Source organism: Tenebrio molitor, chromosome X (assembly GCF_963966145.1).
Source record: "Tenebrio molitor chromosome X, icTenMoli1.1, whole genome shotgun sequence".
In the NCBI taxonomy this organism is placed as follows: Eukaryota; Metazoa; Arthropoda; class Insecta; order Coleoptera; family Tenebrionidae; genus Tenebrio; species Tenebrio molitor.
Genome location: NC_091055.1, coordinates 7957375 through 7982479, shown reverse-complemented (window position 1 = coordinate 7982479; position 25105 = coordinate 7957375). Strand labels below are relative to the sequence as shown.

General features: G+C 36.4%; 1 protein-coding gene across 3 annotated transcripts in view; it reads left to right on the top strand.

The window, feature by feature from the left end:
• Positions 1-25105, top strand: part of Gfrl (Glial cell line-derived neurotrophic family receptor-like) — a 141699-nt gene that overhangs the window by 53798 nt on the left and 62796 nt on the right. For all 3 annotated transcript variants that reach the window (XM_069061530.1, XM_069061529.1, XM_069061531.1), the window contains exon 2: positions 24394-24516. In XM_069061530.1, coding sequence (XP_068917631.1) covers positions 24394-24516 — 123 coding nt within the window. The remainder of the gene's footprint in view (positions 1-24393; positions 24517-25105) is intronic.

Here is a 25105-nt window from a genome sequence, read left to right as displayed (position 1 = left end):
CCTCTTCGGTAATTACCGAAGCTAAATAGACTTCAGAAGTTTCCACCAGTGGAACTTGTAATTATTTCCGAAAATTGTGTCGAAGTCGGTCAGTACTTCCACTCTTGGGTTGTATGCGATCACTTGATCAGTCGCGAGGGTTTGGAGTGCACTTCCGAGCAAACAAGTTTTGATCGCCGCCACCTTTGTCGCCACCAAGAATGTAATCATGCATCATTTTCAAATGATTACGTATTTTGGATTAACCTGAACGGCAGCGGAGAATTCGTGTGAAGTTTGTAGTAGCGAGTTGGCAAAGTTGCATTTAATATATGTTACCTTGCACCGTGGAAATATACCACTCAGTTCTGGAAGGTTATCAGGCACAAGTGCAGACGTGGAGGAATTTAAGCGCACACGACTACATTACATAGTGTTCATAAAGTGTATCCAGATACTAAAATATTATTTAGTGCAGCATCTGGATGCGCTCGACTTCATATTCGGGGCTTCGTAGCAAATTTAGCTGAAGGTCAAATATCGACCCACGTAATCAGTGGAAATTGAACAAAAAACCCAAGGTAAAGTTGAGGGTCATCTTTGTATAAATACTTTTGGAAATATTTTAAAGAGAGTTTGTCTCGCGGGAGTTTGTCACGGCTCTCACTCGACTCTTCAAATTTACCGATAGTTGGTGTGCAGTTAAGATTGATTTTGTAGTTGAGTGAATTAAAAAAGAGCGTGGGGATGTTAGATCGTGATACAAGCGTGGCGTTATCTGAATGTAAATGCGATGACTTAACACTTGAAGAAAACGAAACTTGACCTTTTTCCCTAGATTTTTAAGACACGAAGTCTCAGTTTAGTTGAGCACATGCAAATTTTGCTTCCCCTACAACGGATTCGTGTAATCGTTAAGCATTCTGTCAAACCGCGGCTGGATATCAAGCAACCCTTGCAGAACGTGACATCCATTGAACCCGGAACTTCCTCGTCTTCCGTTACTTTTCAGGAGTCATACTAATAAAATTTCTTCAATTCGCAACGTTAAACTAACAGATGTCAATATCTCGGTGTTCGCTCGGTTTTTAGATTCTATTAATGGCAACGCAAAACGAAAAAGATCCACTAACATACGACATTTGCCGGTTGAAATGCCACTTTCATATTTCATATGCGGAGATTTATAGTTTAATATTACATGCGAATTTCCAACAGTTTAAAGTAAAATACAAGCCGCTATTAATATAAAATCCACGTACGAATAGTCCTGTAAGTACTGCTTTGCCCAATTTCATAACTCGCTATGCGTGCCGTGCGAAATATATTTCATTCTGCTTCTTCAGCATGTTTCCTCGAGCTCGAAATGTATTCACGTTGTTTCCCCAAACAAATTCACAATTAATAAAACAAACTGATGAACCCAGTTTATAGATTGTAGAGGGTTTTGTGCGGTACCGTGTTCATTCCGATTCTATAACAAATATAAAACTAGAGATTATGCGAAAATCTGGATTTTATTTCGAGTAAAAACTCTGTTTATAAGCGGCATAAATAACGACTTCGTAAACATCTACCGACGATAAAGTAAAAATCGAAGAAAATGCTCGAACTACTCGCTCACACGACAGCTTTTAATCTGGCAACACAAAATCTCGAAAAATATGCAAATATGTAATTTTTAATTACATGTGCAGCCAGAAAATCGATTAACGTCCAGGCGAATAACTAATACATGCATAATTACTTAACCTCGCTTTTATCTTTCACCAGCGGCCTTCGAGAAATAATTTACATAAACCTTCACAAATTAATAATGTGAGCTTTTATATTAAGTAAAGAACGTAATTTACAGAGAGGCTCATTCAAGTTTGAAACGTCGGACCAAACCGTAAATATTGAATCTTCATAAAATATGATCCGCGTCATTTATAAATACCGGCCTCATCTAAAGTAAACCGTGATAAGGAATGCAATAATTCTCCGGATACATTTTTGCTGTATTTTATTATTATTAGAGTTGAGAAGACGTTCCATTTTCCTTATCTCTTCTTGAGCCGGGAAGGCATCTGCATCGGCTTAGATTTCGCGTGTTAAGACTGTTAAGTTCGAGTTAAGTTTCCTTTTGTGCCTTCTTCTTCTTAAATCATCCCGTTTTGCATTTTTGTGGCTATTTGTCGGCTCCTTTCGTACTCGTCATTTTTTTCTCTGCACAAATCTCGTTCGCGAAATAGTAATAGTAATTAAAGAACAGGTATTTGAACAGACCGGTTAAAGCCTCGGGTGTCTGGCCGGAAATCCGTTCCACCAAACTCTAATAAATAAAGTGAAATAATGAAAGTTTGTTCGGAGGGGTCGGGATCTAGAAGACCGGGTTATCTGGTGTATCTTACATACTCTTTGAAAGTTCGTTAAATAACTTCATTCTTGATTAACTATCAGAAAATAAAATCTGGAACGAATAAAAATGGGAGAGTTGCAGGCGGCAGCTTGCGATCCACATATTGAACTTTAGACACGTAATTAATAACTTTTTGCCGTAGGCAATTAAACTGTTGAAGACCTTGGTCAAATTGCATTACAGTTACCGTTTAATAGAATTGTCGAACGGCCCATCAAAAACATTTTATTGGAATGATCGAACTTCCATTAACCTCACACTGGATGGCCATTTCGATGATGAAATATAAAAGAATAAAGTCATTCCTGAACGGAGAACTGAAAAAGCGGGATCGTCTGAAAATAAACACAAAAATATTACGCGCATTTTGTTATTGTCATTCGCGCGAGGAGACATAAAAATGGAAGGGGTGCAATGTTATCATAGTAAAATGTCAACATTTTCGTATTTGCAGCTTCGCCTATTTTATTTTTTTGATTTTCCTTTTGCAATGAGTTTCCTTTCGAATGCTTCAAAATGTTACGACCGCCTTATCTCCCGACCTCTTTAATTTTACTCGTGAAAAATTAGTTGAATAAAAAAAGACATCTCGCCGCGCCGCCGCTTTCTAAACAAATTTTAATTAGGCAGTCCCAGTTTCGCAGATCTGAGAAAATTCTCAATAAAAAGAAATCTCTTTTGCCGCCCATATTTTAATATGGAACCTCATTCTTGTTAAATTTTTACAAACATTTAGGGGGGCATGTTGATCACATTAATTGATACTTAATTCTCTTTTCTTCGGGACCGCCATGTCGAAAATTCTCGCCCGGAAAAAGCACAAATTAGGAATTTTAATTAAGAACAGACTCAACAACGATTTCTGCCGCTTATTCAGTATCACTTTTAAAATGACGAGGTAGACCTTCCCCTTATCAGTTCGATCGGGGTTGGCGTGACAACTTATTGTATATTAATACAAGTATTAAATCGGTCGATCATTATTTATGGTCTTTCGCCAAATTGTTAGATTTTTATTTGATATTCCAATAATACCAGTCACGATTTACCTACCAAATTTTTAATACCAACATACCTCAAAAACAAATTCAGGACAAAAATGACAGACTCGTTACATCGAAAAAGACGGACATCAAGATTGCAACTTCCACTTACCTACTCATTTATTTCCGTTTCCGACATATTCCCCACTGAAAGTGGAACTTTCGTAACTTTCCTAATAAAAAATTATATTTTCAATAATAAACAAGTGAAACATACTGACACTCTCGCTCACATTTCACCCACATTTTAGGGTTATTACTTCTTTTCTCTAAAATTCAATTAAATTTACTCAAACTACTGAAAAATTCATTTACTTTCGCTCGAAATTACCGAAATAATATTTCCTCGTAAACATTTGAGATTTTTTTAAATTATCGTGCTTCTTCGCCGTGATGATGCTTTAGTGTCCATAAAACTTGTAGTAGACATAAAACTAAGCTAACTACTTTCACTTAGTAAAGTCTGTACGTGTACCCTTCATGACACATCCCCATTTGTTTCTGTCGCGCGAAAAACAACTGTTACATCAATTTAACTACTATCAGTTGCAATTTCAGTAAAAATTGAAAATCTTAATTTCAAATGAGACTTTACTTTTAAATCATTTTTTGCTTACTTAAAAAATTCGCCACCAGTATTTATCACACTTTTCCCTATAATTCTCTTTGTTCAAAAGGAATTTGTCTGACGATGTAAAGTGGTTAATTAGTAATTAAAAAAGTCTTCTTCGTTTAATTGTAGCGATGAGTTCTCTTGTATGTTCCAATTTTTTCGTAAAATTAAAATTTATGGAACAAGACAAAATCTGACAGTGTGTTTGTGCTGGTAAAGTTGCAGTCATCTTCGATGAAAGTTAGAACCTAATTCGATCTAGGGCTATAACGTGCGTAGTTGGGTTTGATTACTACTAATAACAGGTTTAACAGTATCTGGTATCACACTTTATAAGGCACCCTAAAACCGGTAATATTTCTTTAACCACAAACATCCAGGTCCTTTCGGGGTAAATAATTGCCATAATGTGGTGAAACGCCGCAGCTTAATCCTTCTTGTCGCGATTTTTGGCATGCCTAGGATGTGAATAAGGATAAAAAATCTGTTTCCATATTCGAATGTCGTTAGTCACATCAGAGAGGATGCCAAATTTGGGGATAACGTCGGCTATAATGGTGAAGTTATTGGAGATTTAAAAAATAGAGACCCAAAACGATCGAGAACGGCGAATATATTTAGGAATTTGTTTTGTATCCATAACAGGTCTAGAAATGTCCGACTGTTCTTCATTTAACCGAACCTCAATCTTTCACGGTTTGGGAAATCCCAATGGTGGGCATTAAAGTGGGATACAGTCGGTGGAAAAAAAATATTTATTTTCGCGTCGGTGGCGCATTCTGCACCAAGAAAAATGCAAGGGAGTGACGTAGAGAGCAACTTACGCTATTCCGAGTGTTGATCAATAAGTCCAACAGCATTATAAATTAATTTATGTTCTTTTATAATGAACCCTTATTGAGCCGCGCTGAAAATATCAATAATTCTAACAATAGAACGAATTTGTAAGGCAAATAAAAGAAATGCGGGAGTACTGCAAGTTAACTTGTTACGGATGGCGTTTTTCAAGGGGCTTTAATAATGCGAGTGATACGATCAAAAGCTGGGTCCTCAAAGTGATAATTGAGCGGCGACAAATTCAAACCCCTTGTTACTAAAAAAGGTTTTGTTTTGCAGAGTATGTGTGATTTCTCATTACAATCAACTACGGGGTAGTAAATAACCTAATGTTCCCCGAGCTGTGGTTAAAGACCGTTTTCTGAGAGAGGTTTTTACTTAGTCATGCGAGCTTTTCGTGTTCACTTCGATTTTTGTTGCAAATGAGTGCCGTGTATTAAAGCAGTGGCGCAAGCAAAGTGTTTTAATAAGTTGCGTAAGCTGACGCTTATTATAACAACACAATTTTTCCTGAACGCTAACTCACCAGCTCCGGAAGTGACACCAACTCCCCAGATTTATAAAGACACGTATGCTCTCACAAATATTCGATTTGTTACAAAAAAAAAACAATCGATATGTGTAATTTTTTATTACAAATAAAACAATAATTATGAGTTGAGCACAACGTACATGCTAGATTACATATCGCAAGTGGTGGCATAAATCCACTTAACCTTTCGGTGGGTTTGATAAGGTCACGGTTTCTTGGAGTAGAGTGGGTTTAACGGTATTGCCGTTAACTTTATTATTTAAATGAAGGGTGTTTAATTTGTTGTGATTATCGAGTGGGACTGTGTGGGATTTTCTTGATGCGTCCGTGTTGACTATTATTTGGTGTTGAGCGACTGACTGTGTGAATTTCGGATGTAATTGACGCACTAATTAATTACAAAGTTAAACAAATAGAGTCGGATGTTTAACGTGTAAATTCAAAATCGACATTCTGTCGGCCCGTTCAAATATTATTGTTTTTCTTGAAGATTAGTTTTTTTCTTGGGGATCGAATCTGGTATGCCCTTTGAGTCGTGGGTTGGTTGGCTGTTACAAATTACGGTAATTTGTTTTGGTTCTAAATATTTGAAATAGTATCGATTTGGGTTGAAAAATTCGGGCGATATTAGCAGTTTTAGGAAAGTTTGTCGAAAATGATTGGAACGGCGAGACCGAGGCGAAATTGAAACCGTGTTATTAACGAAAAAGAAGACATAAAATAAATCAAGCGATAAGTTTGAGAGATGTCGAATGGCCGGTCATATGGTTAGAATAGTTAATGGGTAAATTATACTTTGTAATATGGGGTAATATTCTGGAATGCAAAAACGGCGTGAGAACTCACCCCACGGTCGCCTCCCCCAGCTTGAGCATCGGTGGCATCGCACCATGCATATTTATACAAAAATTATGGCAGAAATACGAAAGAAGTTGGTCTGTTTCTCGCTAAGGCCAAGAGTTGGGCGAAATTTTTTCAAACTTAAAGTACAAATCATATTCACATGTGGTACACATTTAAAAGTAAAATGAATTGTTTTCCGACCGAATAAATACTCAAGGGCCATTTTAAAACTTACTATTTAAGTTTTCCACTTTCCTGCCAAACTTTTCTTATTAACAGATCTTTTTTGCGCGTTTAACAATTTTTTCCAACTTTTACAACTTAAATTCGCAAATTTTATTTAATCTCGTATCAACCTGCGCAACCCTAAACACCAACGACACTCGTGATCGATCTCGATGAGGACCTACTTCACTATACTTGCTAAAATTCCTGTTTTATTTGACATTGACCATATATTTCCAGAATTTTATTAGCAGCGACACTTGAAGGGTGACATCCATGATCGATTTTCTCGCCCAATTTATTACATCCGGGTCGAACTTACCCCAACTAACTCACTTGTCAAAACAACTATTCGCGTTTCGTGATTTACAAGCGCGCAGATACCTCACAAGAAAATTTACTTTTTTGGAAACCTGAAGGACAAAACCCACGGTCATTAACGTATTAACGTTCCTCCGTAAGCATATTTGTCTTGTCGATAGATTTCATTCAGTTAAGTTTGATTCTGAAAGGGTATAAAGCAATTTTGTAGGAAGTCGCTCAAGATTTGAAATTGGGAGGTCAGTGTAAGCTCGGGGTGAAATATATCGATTGCCACAAAGGCAATAGACAGATTCGTAGACATATAAGCCACGACGAGAGTTTTGTTATACAACTGTTATCTGGTGACAACCGTTTCCTGTCGACTCGATTCTATTTCGACATCGGATTTTGTTTATTGTTACCTTATTTCTCTCAACACGAAATTTGCCATTTTAATTGTTTCCAAGCTTTTATTTTATTCGAAAATTACAATTTGCACCCATTTGAACGACCGGATTTTACATCATTCGTTAAAAATTAATCACACTTCACTACCTGCGATTAAATATTTAAGTACATTAAAACTAAATGTTTGATGGAAAATATTTTATCGCATCAATTTTTTTTTGTTACATATTTTCACATTACCGCACATTCTACCATTTGCAATCAACTTTTTACTGCAATTCTGGTGGATGCGCCGGGATAGTGTTGATTTTAAACAAAGCACTTTTTAATCCGAAAAAAAATATTGAAATATAAAAATCGTTTCACAGTAGGTATATCTACAAATTTAAACAGCTATTGATATTTTTTTAATATTTTTAAAATCAAAACTGAAAAAGACAATCACAGTAAAAACTTTTTAGGCACCTGTAATGAGCACGGTAATTTTACGTACTCAGAAACCGACGAAAAGTAACTCTTTTTCTGACACACTTTTTCGGACGCTGACCGTGGCGCCATCTGTTGGTCTGTTTAGTAAGTTAACAACAAAACCGATAATTGTCTTGTCACCATAAATTATGTAAATAAGTTATAAAATTTAGTACATTTTTAGTTTTGTTGGCAAGCTGATAACAAATACTATAAAAAATTATTAATATGAATTGGAAAAAGATAGATACAAAATAAATTTGTAATTTTCCCAATATCTTTTGCTTTGTAGTTCGTGCGGTTGCCTAAAAAATTTAATGCCAAAAAGTGTCCTTACCTGTTTTTAAGCCTCGGCTACGCCTCGGCCAGAAAACTCAGAGTCGAATGAAAAATATGCCTTGATACACACATAACTATTTCGGCATTCGATTGAAATGTGAACAACAAAAATTTTGAAGGGTAACAAAATAAATTCAAGCACAAATTTATTGTCAGAACTTCAGTTGTGAATCTGCGAGCAGAATTATAAAAATAATATTTTTCTCGTCTAAATAGGGTCCTTCTTATTATCTATAGAAACTTAAATGAGGTGATATAACTTGAATGAATTTCTATACTCATTCATGTATGCTTTTAATTTGGTCCTTGGACTCCTTGGTTGGTGTACATCGTAATGATGCGTATTTGACGGACGTTTTTATCGAATATCTGAGATTCCTATAATTGCCCGATTAGTAATAAAATTGGAATCATCAATTATTTAGAGCATTCAAAGTTATAGATGGGTCAGACGAGGTCAACTCTGGGACAGATTTATCTGTCATCTGGTCAGATGTGATTTGCCAATAATTCATCACCTTTTATCGAGAATCGCAGTAAAACAAATTTCGTAGTTGGTTTCGAAAGCTTTCATGGCTGCAGCTAGTGATCGATTTTCTTTTCCGGTGTTTATTGAAAAATGAAGGTTCGACGTTTCGCTTGTCTTCTAACAAACGTCTTCGGGGAAAAAATCACACAGTCCACTGTAATGGTGGGGAACCAGGAAATGACGAAGAATGAAATGGTTTTGCTCAGAAAGATCAAAATTGAAAAGAGTTCAGAGTCATTGTTGCAATTTATGTGTTGTTCTTACATTTGGTTTGCTACTCTAAATGTTTTTGTATGTGTTGTCTGATATCGCATCGAAGAAAACCTGATGATCACTTCCTTACTGATCTTCGGCAATCAAAATTTTTGTTCTGATAGATATGAATCGTGTACCCCAGTAGAAGAATGTGTAATATTGTAGGTTAGTAATTGGAGCTCTTCCTTAGAAGAAGGTAGAGTTACGGCGATCCGTTACTCGACGGATGTAAGGAAAGAAGACTGTAGCTCCTAGGTTAGTTGTTTGAAATGAATATCTCATCATTATATTTTTAAATTCGTGGCCAAGACGGCGTAACGAATTTGTAATGTTTCGTCATATTCGGTTGTGTTTTTGAATATTCTATCTGACGGAGTAGAAAATATCTGAACATTTGAAATATTCTGTTATAATAGGGTGGTTTATGTATGTTTCATGCGAAGTATCGATATGATTCGGATAATAATTTTATGGGAGCGATATCGATTGTCGGCGACATTCAAAGTTGGAATCAGTGGGTGGCAGCCCCTGCCAATTCGAAACAATGCTCTTAAATAATCGAAGTGTATCGTAAAAAATGTAGCAAGACTGGCGATTTTTTAAATGAAATAAGCGGGGATAAATTATGTTGATTTATTTTACGGAGAGCGTTTAGTGAAAATATTCCAGTTTCATCAGAAAATTCTTGATTTAAGGCATTACGCAGATTGGAAAAATTGCAGGAAGACAGATCCGCTGATGAAAAATAATGAGGGTCTGAACCATTTAAGAAAATGACGGAGGATTGTGTATGTAATCGATGGGATTTAATAATTAGAAGGGATCGTGTTGCCGTCCGAAATTGAACAAAAGATCGATGCAAGAGGACTCAGTTGCGCCGTAAGTCACCGGAAAAACAACTATGTATAATTTAGGATAGGCGAGCATTTCCAGGAGCTGTCATGAATGGTATTTGCGGAGAACTGGATATAAATATTTTAGACCAGTTTCCTCCAAACAATCGTTAAGGTAATAAATGTGGCATTGCTTTGCAAGTTTAACGGGCGAAAGCGCCGACCAAAAATGACCGACTAATATTGAAAAGGCATATATGTAGCCTCCATGCCTCGCATTTCTGTGTGTTCTTTGGAAATTTCATTTTAAACCCGAAATCCGAAATATTCCTGCTCCGGTGAGCAGGATTGTTCGCCATAACTTGGCTAGCTCGCCGGCGTGCATATGTATTTTACAAATGACGTGCTATTGGGATAAAACAATAAAAATGCAAATGGCCAGGTGCACCGTAATTTTTCCAGGAAATTTAGGGAGTTTAGGATTTTGACGTGCACAAAGGCAAAACCCCGCCAAGGAGAACTGGGTTGGTTGGTCGCTAATCTATGATTACGCTCCGTGTCGCCGTTTGCGTGACCCTATGCGTGTTTTTCCTCCATGTGTATGTGGTCACGACACTCAAACATTACATACTTACAAAATATTCACCTTTATGCCGAACTAGACCTCTTAATGAATTGTGCATTTCCTACAAAAATGTGTGCCGAAGTCGTATATCAACTTTCTCAAAACCCTATCTCTCCGACGACAAAATTACTTGCCCGGACCCTCACAACGATATTACGACTCCGGAACACCGGAAAATGACGATCGGACAAATTTAGACAAAATCCCGACCTAAGCCCGCGCGTGAATTATTTATTTTATTTCCAGCAATACAATAATTGCCATACAATTTCTCCCTCTCGATCACACGACCAATTTAATATCCACATTTATTAACAACTCCCCACCATTCTCCAAGGATTATATTCACTTAACTTTTCATAACATAAGTTCATTTCAAATTTTATTCAAATTAATTTCATCAGATATGACATCGATAAATCAAATCATTTTTTATTTATATCTCCTCGAACTTTTATAACTAATGCATAGCTCATTTTTACCATAAAAAACACAATAGCCTGATAATGCTTACAATTTTCTTTGTCAATTTATCACACTTAAGAAGCTTACAAATATATTACGCAACAATAAAATTTATTTGCTTTAATTATTGATAATACTTTAAGATCATGCCATCTATTACGTTCTTGCACCATCATTCTGTAATTTGATTTAATATAATTATAATATAATTTTCCTATACAGGGTGTTTTTAAATACTAGTACAAAAAAAGACTGGTGATAGGTGAGGATGAGTAGAACTTAAACACAAAAAAATTGTCTAATAAAATTCTTTTTCTATTTTGCACGTATAACACAGTCAGTATAACACTCAAACGGGTTTCAAAAAGGAGCTCTTACATTTACTTAAATTTTTAATGTTGGCAGTGACTCATAGTGAGTTGTTGCTACGTGATCACTGCATTTCACGACACTTTAAATTTAAAACTTACAATTGTTCGTCTATATACCAGCGTTACCAACCCTTATATATGCCAAATATAATTTTACTAGCATTATGTTTTGATTTTTTTTTTTTTAATTTAAGGGGCAAAATAGAAAAAATATTGTATCATACTCGTTTTCTAAGCCATTTTGTCGCATTTGTTTGCTTTATAGCACTCGTCGCTGCGCTCCTCGTGCTCTAAAAAACGCGTGCGACAAAATGGTGTCTTATAAAACTCGTATAATAAATAACTGTTTCGTTTTCGACATAAAAATAAATTAAATTGTGGTTAAAATTGTCAGTACGCTACTGAATTAAAGGTAATTAAAAACGTAATTGGGGTTGTCAAGCAACAATAATAATTTTGTTGTATTTTTGTCTATAGCATTGTCGGGTTGCTATGGTGTAATTTATTGTTTACTATTGTTGCGTCTGTGGCGTAGAATGTGCATGGACAGGGTTAGTTTATCCCTACCGTTTTAGATTAACAAAAAATGTTTTCTGGACTCTTTAGAATCGCCAGATGACCCAGTTATTACTAGCATTTAAAAAACACCCTGTATAATTTTGCTATAATAACAAATTCAAACCTTGCAGTACCTGGCTTGTAAGTCAGTAACTTATCTGTCTTTCGAATGTAGAAATATATTTAATTCTCAATAGCGTCGAGTAGCTTGAAAATGTTTTAAAATGATAAAATTTGATAGTACACTCTTAAAATAAAATCGATGAAGCGATAGAATAAAATGCAACTGTCTGTACAGGACAGTGAATAGATTTACATCACCTTGTGCTTAAATGGTGAAAAACAACTTTTAATTAATGAATATTGCTATAGATAGACGAATCAGAACTCGATGGTGGTGCAATTCTCAGACTCTTTAACAATAATTTCTAATTTTAAAATATGTAATATATTTTCGTGAAGGCTATAGTAATTCATTGCTTGCATCTAACCATTTATTAATGATAATTATTATTGTATTAGTATCATTATGGGCTTGTGAAGAGAGTGTGTAGAAGTTATGTGTGATTTTTATTCACTTTGAACGCCGTTCTGTGAACAGAAATGAGAAAGTTTCAATGTTTCGTGCAACTCTGAAAGAAACTGCAACTCGTACTTCTTTGCGTTCAATATCTCTCATCCATCTTATAAAATTTAATGTAAAAATACTTCTTTCTTTAAAAAGTGTTTATGCTAGCCCGGTTAGTTTCGTAACCTTTTGAGTGTTACTTGTAGCAAAGGAGGACCGATCTTATTTATTTGAGAGATCGAGCTCATTGAACTAGTGTGAATAACTAAGTGAACCTACAAATAGTACCCTTAAATAAAAGTTCTCCATTATCTATTTGACATCCAGCAGTATTTTCGTGACTAATTCTATCACACGCAAATCTCTCCCACTTTGTTGTGTCATAATTAAATAATTTCAATCAAAATAGACACAGCTCCGCTTTTTGCCGTGGCATGTAGAATTTTTGACACAAATCGATACGGTAGGGCCATTCATTATTCGGCGTAGTCGAATGGTAACTAAATAAAATCCGACACGAATAAGAAATCCTGTTGTACCAAGCGGCCTTTAATACCGACTGTTCTTTTGCGGGGATAATTACCACCGACTCGATTGAATACTTTCAAAGTGGAAACTATTTTTATGGGTCGCGGGAACATTGAATTAATTTATTTAGCGGCTTTAATTGGATGTATTTCGTCGACCGGCTAAGCGTTAGTTATGGCATTGTCTCTTGAATGAATGGCCTGCAGATCTGGAGGGTGATGAGAAAGAGTCGCGCAGGGTGCGGATTAATCATAAAGACGACATTCTCGTAATGTTTCAGCTTTTACAAGTTGGTTTCTTTGTATGGCTTAACCGCTGAGAACACCAGAGCCACTGCCTCGTTATACCCATTCATAACAACGCTAATGTCAGAATGGTAACGTTAATGTAATGTTAATGTAAACATTAAAACACTTTCATTTCATGTGCTTCGCCTCTTTATAAATTGACGCAGTAAAGCGATAAATTTGGGACCAATAAGGAAAAAGAAATTTTAGTGAAGATAAAGATGAGAGAAGAGTCTGAGTTAACTTTGCGTTAAGTCCACCGAGAGTCGCCTTTGCTCCAGAAAGCCAACATGTTTGTCATATAATTCATTACGAACTATTGAGAAAGTAAAAAATATGTTTTTACTTAAATTTACAAACAAAACAACTAGAAACACGCAGCATATAGATACACATTGCAGTTAGAAAAAAAGCAAAAAAAGATGAAAAGACATCAATGATATTTATGTCTGTGTTTATCGATGCAACCAAAAAAACACCTCGAAGACCAAATTTATACAGAGTGATTCAAAACAAACGCACCAACTGCTAAGTAGAAGTTGTACAGAATAGAGTAATAAAAACAATTTTTTTTATAGTATTTATTATAAGCTTGCCAACAAAACTAGAAATTTACTATTTGCAATATAATTACATACTTATTTACATAATTTATGATGACAGGACAATGATCGATTTTGTCGGTTTCGTTGCTAACTTACTAAACAGACGAACAGATGGCGCCACGGTCAGCGTCCGAAAAACTGCATCCAAAAAAGAGTTACTTTTCGTCCGCTTGTGAGTACCTAAAATTACCGCTTTCATAAAGAGTGCCTAAAAATTGTTTTTTCTATTTTGCACATATAAAACAGTCAGTATAACACTCAAACGGGTTTCGAAAAGGAAGTCTTTTCGATACGCGTTTCAGGAATATTTACTTCAATTTTTAATGTTGGCAGTGACTGATAGTGAGTTGTTGCTACGTGATCGCTGTACTTCGTGACACTTTAAATTCAAAACTTACAATCGTTCGTCTATTTACCAGCGTTACCAACCCTTATATTTGCCAAATATAATTTTCCTAGCATTATGTTTCGAACTTTTTTTAAATTTAAGGGGCAAAATAGAAAAAATATTGTATTATACTCGTTTTATAAGCCATTTTGTCGCACTTGTTTGCTTTATACCACTCGTCGCTGCGCTCCTCGTGCTCTAAAAAACGCGTGCGACAAAATGGTGTCTTATAAAACTCGTATAATAAATTACTTTTTCTTTATACTGGATAAGGAGTGGCTTCTTTGTGACCTTTATTGTTTTGTGAAATCTAGATTGTTTTTAATATTTTTAGAGAGCTTCCTTAATTAGCTCGACAGCCCAAACACTTGTGAGACATCTTATCTAAGGAATACCCCGTCAAGGTCAAATTTACGATATCTGTTATACGAAAGTGTAATGATTGTAGACTGAAGCGTATATTTCTTTTCTTCTTAATGTTATTTGGTTTTTCTCGAGATGATCAACCTGTTTGTCTCTTTTTGACAGACACTTTAATATTACGTTAAGGTCGACAAACATTACTGTCGTTGTGAACAGGTTTTAAGGAGTCAAAGTATGGCGTGTAATACCTTGAAAAATGAGCATCGCGGGTTAATTGTTGGGTTTGCGTGTCTGCGAATAGGACGGTGGCGTCGGCGTCGCCGTCACTTGGCTTGGTCATTGTGCTAATGGCAAGGTGTATCGGCTAACCCTTGCTCTGGTCAGATTGACTCCTCGATATGGCAGCGACCAATATTGCAGCAATCATGCTAGCGAGCCGTGAGCACGAAGCAACCCTCCACCCCTGCCACTCGTCTACCGCTCGTATTTCATACTATTCCAGCGATCCGTCCGCCGTATTTTTATACAAAATTTTAATGGGCTATATAAGCACTAAATTTAATGAGCGCAGTTTTAATGAAGCGTACTCTACTTAAAAACAATCTGATGTTGTTCGCCAGACGAGGGTCAGAAACCCTCCAAGAAATCACCCGCCCGAACGTCAAATGCAACCTTTCTCCAACTTTACGGACCACTGCCTCACCACACTTTACAACGGTCACACCTCCTATTCGAATTAGTAAACCTAATCGAGGGATTTGGGTCATTTCAGAACGGAACCACGTGTTATTATATCATGTCACGTGACGTGGAAGTATGCAACTGATATAGCCTCGGCAATAATGCATCAGATAAAGCGCACCAATTCACGTCATTCCGCCGATATTATTTTTAACGGAATCTCAGCCACACGAATGCCAAGGCTGCATTCGTTGCATGCTTCACCATCGACTCTCCAGCCGTTTCAATTTCTTCCAATTTAACAAATTGTGCATGATGGAACATATCCAAATACAAAAGAACAAATTGACCGCTGCATAACTCGTATATACACGCCTCTTTCGGTGTAACTGACCGCCGAGACGACTCGTGTGTACCTCAAGTGACACCGGTGATACGTTACAGATCACCTTTCATGGAAATAATTCAGGTTGTTCTGTGTATCGGCTCGAAATTCAACTGAAACATTTCTATTATTTGAAGCAAGACAGCGAAGCTAGACAAATGTCGTAAACCTGCATTCTTCAGGATACATGTCGCTCTTATGTTGTACATATGAGCCATTTTAAGTTCTCTCTTGCTATTTTATTGTTTTCCTGATGCTCCACCGCCAAGTGTGCGGAATAAACATGAGTAGCCAGCCTTTGAATAAAATGAAAACTGGCCGCGTTTCAGAAGTTATATTTTTAAAACAATTTAATAATTCGCTACAAGTCAAGTCGTACCAGAACGAATAAAAGTCGCTTTAATCTTTAAATTGTCTCTAGCATCATTCTCAGGCAATAACTCTAAGTGACGTCATTACTGAGTATGTGGTTTAATGAAGGCAGCGAATAAGCTGCTCTCGCCACCAGGTTTTAAATATATTATTTCAGTTTTAACGTCAGTTAAGCCATAAATTATTATCGCTTTAGCGTAGGACTGTGCGAAGATTTTTCGTCTGATTTCACGTCACGTACAAGCTATGAATGTAATAAAATAATTATTTTATCATGTTCGTGTCACTTGCAACGGTGCATTTTCCAAAAAAAACTTAATCAAATGAGAAACATGCTTAATTAAAACGGAGTGGAAATATGTGGAGGTTTTATGTGATAAAAAAAACTTCGAGAGTCGCTGTCAAAAAATAATAATAAACTGTGAAACAACTACCGGAAAAATGCGCAAGTCAATTCTTTGTGAAGGATGTCATAAAGTATGTCACGCTGTTACCAAGTAATGCAAACTGCTACACGCTATCGAGAATTATTAGCCGTTTATTATAACAGGAGTCTTCCATTTTGAGTGGATGTGCAAACTCGCAAGGTATCACGATACGAAATGGCGAAAATGTTCATTTTTCATTATCAAAATTTGAAATTTAGATTAGTATATCACTGGGCGAAATAGTACATCTCGGAATCAATTACGTTTTGCCTTTCTGTTTACGTTTTGCATTTTAATAACTAATAAAACTATTAAAATATGTTTCGGCCATTTAGCATCCTGTTGTAGATTGTATCGTGGAGGTGAATTTTTTGTTAATAATATGAGGACTAAAAGATCTTTTACAGCAACTCGAGGAAACTAATTTAGAGAAAATTAAAATTGGAGAAGAACGTCGTAAGTTCGAAAATTAAATTTGACGTCAATACCAGCTTAGATGTAAAGTAATTTTCTTAGTTTGAAGTATTGACAGTTGTTGCTGGTATTATTTTGTCGCATTGCCAGTTTTACGTTCATTTAATAAATGTGGGTCCGTTGTTGTGGGTTTAGCAAACCGACAAAATTAAAGCCCCCAATTCATTTTATGCCGTGTTTGTCAAAATGAGATAAGATTTATAAAGTCGCCATACGAGTCGAAGTAGTTTGGCTAAAACAACCGTATGCAGCGTTTCACATAAATATTCAATGTAGCTAGAGAATTCGTTTTACAGAATTTCAGTAATCTTAAAATGGAATCAATTCTTTTATACCGGAAGCGTAGCAAATACTATGGCAAATTGTTTCCTACGAAATCGTTCGATAAAATGAGAATTGTAATTTTGTGACTAAAACTCGTAGAGAAAGCGTCATCTGTGGTCAAAACACGCTAGATATCTCAATCGCCGTAATCTTTTAAAGGAAAAGTCATATTTCATTCCGGGGTCAGTCTGGAATCCTGATGACGGCTAAATGTCCCTCGTGTAATGTTCTCAATGTTTTATTATATGTGGCTTTCAACAGTCTTCCAACTCGCACCCATCTGAAAATTTTGTATATGTGCATGGAGTATTATCTTAACAAATATACGACGCTTATCAGATGGGAACCTAAATCGGGTCATTCTTTTTTATTTATTAATGCCTCTACTTTATCGAGCTTTTAGCGATAACACCAACAAGTTCTTAACACCAGCAACAGTACCACATTGTTAAATATTTTACTGTAGACTTTTCATTTGATAAGATATGTGTCCTACACATCTGAATGCCAATTGTTTGTTTAATATGCATAAAATGTATTTTTTCACATTAAACGATACCAGATATAAAGTAATTGTTGATAGAAAATTAAAATACGGAAAATAATATTGGAAGATTTCACAAATGGTGGATGCGCCGGTACACTTTGAAAAAATATTAATATTTCAGTTGGGCATCGGGAAGACGTTGGAAACCGTCAATTGTTTTGCTTTTTTAAAGTGTAAATTGACAGTTTTAATTAGAGCATCTTGACAACGAACCTAAAATTTATAAACAAAAAATCTTTGTTTTTTTCGTTTTACATTAAAAATAAAATAACTAACGATTCCTATTCTCGAAGCAAATATCTAAGGGCATCTTTTGGTAAAAACAAACATAAAACAAACAATTATGTAAACAAATGTCATTCGTGACAAACGGCGGGACATTCAAACTTTACACTGTTTCAAATGGTTTATTTTTTCAACCTTTACTCCGGCCATGTTCATTTGAACGCAATATTTGCAAAAATGGTGGATGCGCCGGAAAAAATTAAAGAATAGTTTTAAGTTTAGTCATTTATAACTTTTATTGTAGTAAAGTAAAGAATAAAATTCGAACAATTTATTTTGACACATAATTTTGTTCACTGTATGACCTGTTTGTATGCTTTGATACTGTTCAAACTTAAAAAAAAGTGCAAACAAGCACTTGGAGAAATTTGACATTGTATTATGAAAAAGTTATAATAGGAAATATTGTAAATAAAAAATCGGTGACCCAGAAATGGGTCAAGCTAAAGTAAGCAAGCCGCAGCCATAAATAAAAATAGAGTGGATTCTGGTTCTTTGAATTGCTTTTTTAGCAAAGATGTTATTGTTGGAAGTCTTCGTGATGGTCTTGTATCAGTACAAATCTTGAAATTTCGGTGTTCGTGACGCACATAATTATTATTTGAAATGAGTTTTATCGAGTTAGTCGCGCTACTGGAGTCGAGAGGGCGCCAGGGAGAGCAGCGCACCGGTGCTACGAGTCGGCGTTGTAACTTAAACGCGGGACGAGATCGCGGTGCGATAAATAAAAGGCAAAGGGGAACAATGGAACGAGGTTTATTAAGGGTTGTTAATGAACCGTGCAAGCAGGTACGGTCGGGGGTAAAAAAATGCGCTGTCCGGCGGCAGGGAAGACGTATTTTAGATCATTAATGGCAAATAAGCTTAATTATGTAGACAAAGCGACTACAACACCGGAGCACTATAACTCGACTAATGCAGTTAGCGGAGATTGCTGTTTGGCCACGGCCAGCGAGCCGCCCCCGGAATCCCCGGAGCCGGGGACGGCGTAGATGGAGTCACGTGCGTGCACGTCGGGAAGACGTGCGGCCCATTACTCGGCCTTGCCGGACTCGCCGCCGCCCGGCTCCATCATCGGCGGCCGTAAATCACGGAAGCACGTTTCTGGAATCGTTTCGATGCAACACAAGCGCCATTGTCGATGGTTCTATCAGTTCCGTCAGTCGTTAGTGCTATGTGTACCTGATAATCGATTTTGTATTACCAAAGGAACGAATAAATCAACCCCCTCGAATGGCTGAGAAGCGCCTCTCGGCCCAGAGGCTAAACGTGGGAACCACTCCGGCAAATTTTTAATCAAGCAATTTTTTGACTTCATTCCGCAATTTGCCGCAATCACCGCAGTTATAAATTGATACCCAATAACTTCGTCAGCTTTAAACGACCTCCCAGTCGACAGATAGGATTACCACCTTCCTTGCAAAAAATTCAAATGACAAACTCCGCCTCCGGGTAGTGTCACCCCAACAACCGATCTTTATTGATTTTGAAGATCCACCTCACAAATTCGATGTAAACACGACAATTATGTAAAACAATTTAATGAACTTACATCAAAATACTTGGAAAAACGAAATTTAAAAACATCAACGTCAACTAACTGATTATTACTACTTATTTGAACTATCTAATTCGATTTTTAGTTTCTGAGTATGTAAAAATATTCATACCGTCAATAAAAAAAATAAAAAGTTTGTAAACAAAAAGATGATCTCTGGCTTAGAAGAGTGTAGCCAATACCGCCGATAAATTGATGCTCCATTCTCAAAGTGGAAGCGCGCTCTATGACATTTATAAAAATGAAATCACATCGTGCTCGACGTCTTCTCCGAGAATGTTTCTGTCAAAAATATATGTTGAAAATCTTTGTTCAGTTTAAGGAAGCTCTTCCAAATTATCAATTTGTCGGATGTAAATACGATGTCTGGAACAGGTGTAGCGCTGATCAAAATCACAGCTCGGGCGTCGGATTCTAGAGCACGTGGTTCAATCAGCGACGCTGTTGTTGTCGGCACGGCCTATGGCGCTCTGTGACTCTTAGTTTTTACGATGCAATTATTAATTAAAAAAAAAATTTGCATAGATGTTCTCGTAACAGTGAAAAGATCTCGACCGCCGCCTCCGCTTCTTCTTCGTTCGGGAGATGAAATAAAGTGTCTGCGGGGCATTTAGCTTCCCGGTGCGACGTCAGTCCCAGCCACGCGGCCTACATCGCAGAACGTGCCCTAGAACATGATGAACGAGGCCACATGCCATGATAAGGAGACCGTCTAAATGGCCGTTAGATTACCGCCCGTGGCCCCCGACTTCTCTTGATCCAAGTCGACTCGCTTCCTGTCATTATGAAGGGGATAACTCATCCCTCGGCCGACTCTCTTGCACCCCCAATTACCCATCGACCATCCAATCTAGTCGTGTTTTTTCGCCCATCCGATGATTCGGCCGCTTACAGGATCACAATCAATTTCACGGAACATAAAGCAATTATTCAGAATCAAAGGCGAAACATGGCGGCCCACTCGAACACTCAGACTTATGATTAATGAGGGCGAGACGACCGATAATTATCACTGACTTTCGTCAACGTTTTCCCTGTTTCTTCACCACAACATTCCCGACTTACTTTAAGTGGTCTGCATTTGCACAATGCGATTATAAATAAGCCGCACCACTTCCCGCCAAGTTTTACTTTAATTAACCGAGAATTTAACCCAACAAATACCGCACCCCCTTACAAACAACCCCCAAAGCAAATAATGCATATTTTAGTGTTTACTCGCGTCAACTACAATACTGACACTCAGACAACTCTCCACAGTAAACAATTTAAGGCAGCCATCGCCTTGCCTTATTGAAGTTACGCCGTCGCAAATACCCAACCAAACATCTTTTCCTAACAATCCTGCAACAAAATTAGCAACAAATCCCAGCTGAGTAGGCGTTGGAAAAATTAAAGCGTTTAGAACAGTGTAAAGTTTGAATTTCCCGCCGTTTGATACGAATGATATTTGTTTATGTTTAATTGAACATGTTTGTTTTCAGCAAAGGGTGCCCTTAGATATTTGCTTCAAGAATAGGAATCGTTAAGTTATTCTATTTTTATTGTAAGACATTGCAAAGAAAGAAAAAAAAGAACGAGTTTTTGGCTCTAAATTTTAGGTTAGCTGGCAACATACTCTAATTAATCTACGCTTTAAAAAAACACAACAATTGACGGTTTCCAACGCCTTACCAGCCCAGCATTTCATTCGAACGCCCGATATGAAGTATCGCGTCAATTGTTTTGCTTTTTTAAAGCGTAAATTGACAGTTGTAATTAGAGCATCTTGACAGCTAACCTAAATTTTATAAACAAAAATTCTTTCTTTTTTTTCTTTCTTTGCAATGTTCTATATTAAAAGTAGAATAACTGACGATTCCTATTCTCGAAGCAAATATTTAAAGACACTCTTTGCTAAAAACAAGCATGTTCAATCATGTGCCGATTAAACCAAGGATTAAACATAAACAAATGTCATTCATACATTTTGGTACTACTGATAATTCTTTCTTTTAAATAGAACGTAAATACAGTGTGCCCATTTTATCGGTTCCCGCCTTAAAACTACAAAATAGGCAACACAATTTACTTTTCGGAGATTGCTATGTTTAAAAAAGAATGTTTTTGAAAATTTTCTAAAGGTTGCCTTGAATATTGCCGTCATGGATGACATCAGTCATCAAATAGGTATAATAGAGGAACTCTAGTTTAAATTATTAGGTTATGCGTTATGTCACTTTGTGGCATATTAAATGTTTCACTTTGGCTAACTATGTTTCTTATTTTAAAAAATAAATAATTTTCACCAAGATTTCTGTGCAATGTATTATGTGTTGCCTATTGCTAAACCGTAAGGCGGGAAGAGATAAAATGGGCACCCTGTATTTCTTATTTATTATTATAAAGGAGCCTGTAGTTTATCATTAAATTACAAACGTTTCCTCACGATTAAGGCTAAGTAAAGTCGTAAAGCAGAATGTATTGGCCGGTAGTCCAGAGGAGTCATGAAACATCAAAGTGAGCCCTTCACTAATAAAACTTACATCTGAATAAACTAGAATACTAAACTTTCCCTGCCAAGTAATAGCCCAATAAAAAACCTTCGGAGTAATAAATTCGTTACTACATACCAATAGCAATCTTTACAGGATTGTGAACTGTTAAAGTTAGGTACAGAACGACCCATTATTTGACTATATAACTTTTGACGAGTCAGGCTAGGGATGCCTTGAGGAGGTCAAACAAGAGCGAAACCAATTTACACCGTTCGACATTTAAAATTAATGTTATTTTAAGAGCGAGTTTAGTTAGGCGCCATTATGGTCGGCCATATTGGATGTAACGCTCCCAACGACATGCAGCTGGTGTACCTTCACTTTTATCAGCATTTGTAACTCAGAAATAACGAGAATAAATCAGACAACTTTGTACACTGGTCCTGACAAATCGAATTATATTTGTCTTTCAGGCGAACCAGCTCGCATTGCCTCAAACTCGCTTCCCATAAATTTTTAAGAAATGCTCGCTTTGAAGCAAAGAAACGAAAACACCATTATTTGTTAATTCTGCAGTCGAACTATTAAAACAAATACGAGAGGTAAATCCAGTCCCTTGTTATTTCGGTTTTATTCTGGTCTTATTTATTTAGTGTGGTCGTAAAAGTGGGGATAGGTCAATTTTTTTTTCAAATCCTTGTATAAACAAGTTCAAGTGCCATAAAAAGAATCTGGTGCCTTTACATAGCGTCATAACTGTTTAAAATGTTAGGAAGGTGTGATACATCATCATAAGGGAAAATCGAACCTATCAACCGATATAAAAATAAATTACAGCGCTCATAAGAAATATAAAGTCGGTAAGTCGGGAAGTATGAGATTTATAGTATTTTCAAATGCGTAACACCACTATGGTTAAAGTCGACATAAAAATGATGAATTTCACCCGTAACAAGATACAATCTTTCGACGGGAATCACTAGTGTTACAATGTTGCTCCTAGGCGGTAAAGGGGGTGAAATATTAGAAATTAATCAAAGAAGGGTGAGCCGAGTGTACTTTGCAGGCATCAGTGTAATTCGTTTGGAAACAGCCACAAAGAAACTTTACTTCCCGTTCCATAAAGAATTGTAAAGTTCTCATAAAATACTCCGAGAAAAGTTGCATTATTTTCAGTATTTCGCAAGAAAATTCTTATTATGCAATTGTTCAGATCCATCAGCAGGTGACGTTATTGTCTAAGTCTGTCTGTTCTTATAGTCCAACTTTTCCTTATACACACCTCCTTTTCTTCAAAGAATAGCTTCGGGCAATTTGAATCTCAAAGAACTGAGGTAATAAAAATGAACTTTCCTGTTTTTTTCCAACCTACATACAAATTTGCATTTGAAATTTATTTACACTCCATTTCTTAATTACTTAATTTATGCGTCGAATTGTAAACCACGTTTTTTATCATAATTTAAATATCATTTTACCGGTGCTATCGGAACGGACTAACAAGAAAAAAAATTGTTGAAATATTCCGCGCACAAATACATATAGTGATTTGCATAAAAATTGAAACACTTGCCAATTGTCGAACGTATATTGAATAAAAATAAATAAATCGGACGGGAAAAATCAATAACTTGCTGAGCGTTATCTTGATAAAAAATGTTACTAGTTGTGTTTTTGGAAGTAAAGATTTTTCAGTTTGAATTGTTCCGGATTAGCGTTAGTGATATTTTTAATGAGATAGCTCGAGATGCAAAGTGTAGGTGTGTTTAGCGTCTAATTGAAGGGCCGTTGCACGAAGCAGAACAAAATGTTTTGATGTGTGGTTGAAATTAGAGTTGGTAATTAATTTAGTGGCAGTTTTGAGGTGGTTTGCTCACGAGCTAGAGCATCGTTCGGTGTATGATGTGGTGTTGGTGCAGTGGTGGTACTTGGGACTATTTCGTTATTTTAGAGGTGTGTCCTGTGGAATAGGTATGGCTGACCAGATCTAAAACCGTTGAAACATCATCTGTACATCCTTTGTACATATTTGCTAGCTGAAAGGATTCAGGTCTGAAGGATTCTGTTTGTACATCAAAGGATCGATACCGTGTGAAAGTTTTACTAATCCGTGATGATAATGATTTATTTAATAAAAGAGTGCGACGAAGAGTCCGCTTAATGAAGTGGTCGGAAGTGGGTCGAATGTTGACAAAAAGGGTGAACCCAGCTTCGATTATAAATATGGCTTATAATTGAGTTTTCTAGTTCGTTGTCATGCGTCAAGCTCGGCCGCGAACGTATAGCGAATTTGTTTGGGTAAAAAGAGGGAATAAAGGGCTAAAATAATGTAAATAGGAATTATGAAAATGTTGAGCAAGTTAGAAGTTAAACCGTCTCATAGTTAACGGATCATTAGACTCGACGTCGACATCCTCATTGCGAAATAACGAGAAACCCCAAACTGCTTATCAATGAACCCTCTTGAAATTCATACATTTGCAATGGTTGTTTCAGGTTCCAGTATAAAAAATGGGGGTGCCACTTTAAACTGTCTGGTGGCGCGCCAACTCTGCTTCGATGACGCCTCCTGTTCAGCCATTCTCGAAATTATTCCAAGAGTTTGTGGCCCGGAATTAGGTGAGTTATTTTTGCATATTTCAACCCCTAATCCGCAAATTATGCGAATTTTACCTACTGCATTATTTCAACTTAAATAAAACAGACACTGAGACCCACTGATTCCGGCCAACTTTCCAACGGCAAATAAAAACAAATTTTATTTCACCCTAGCCCATCAGGACGCTGATTAATTTTTGATTTTGTTTTTAATTAAATCCCCTCGACACGCTCCAACATCTTACATAACTCAATTTTGCAATTTCCGGAAACTCTTATTTGTGTTACTGCCAGACATTAAATAAAATTGCCCCTCCATGATATTCAATATACACACTTCGCCTTACTTAAAACTTAACAGTCATACAATTGCAATTAATACAAATATGTACCACCAAAAATTATGTAATAAATTTTCTCCCATTTAATTTATAATTTAATTAAAAGTTTTCAGAAAAAAAAAGAGTTATTTATGATGCATTCTATTGCCTCAAATTAAAATGACTGAAAAATTGCTTCTTAAAAATAAACTTTCGGTACCGTGCAATTTATTTTAATTTTTTTTTTTTCATTTCTTAGAAGCTTATAATTTGATTTGTATTCGAAATTT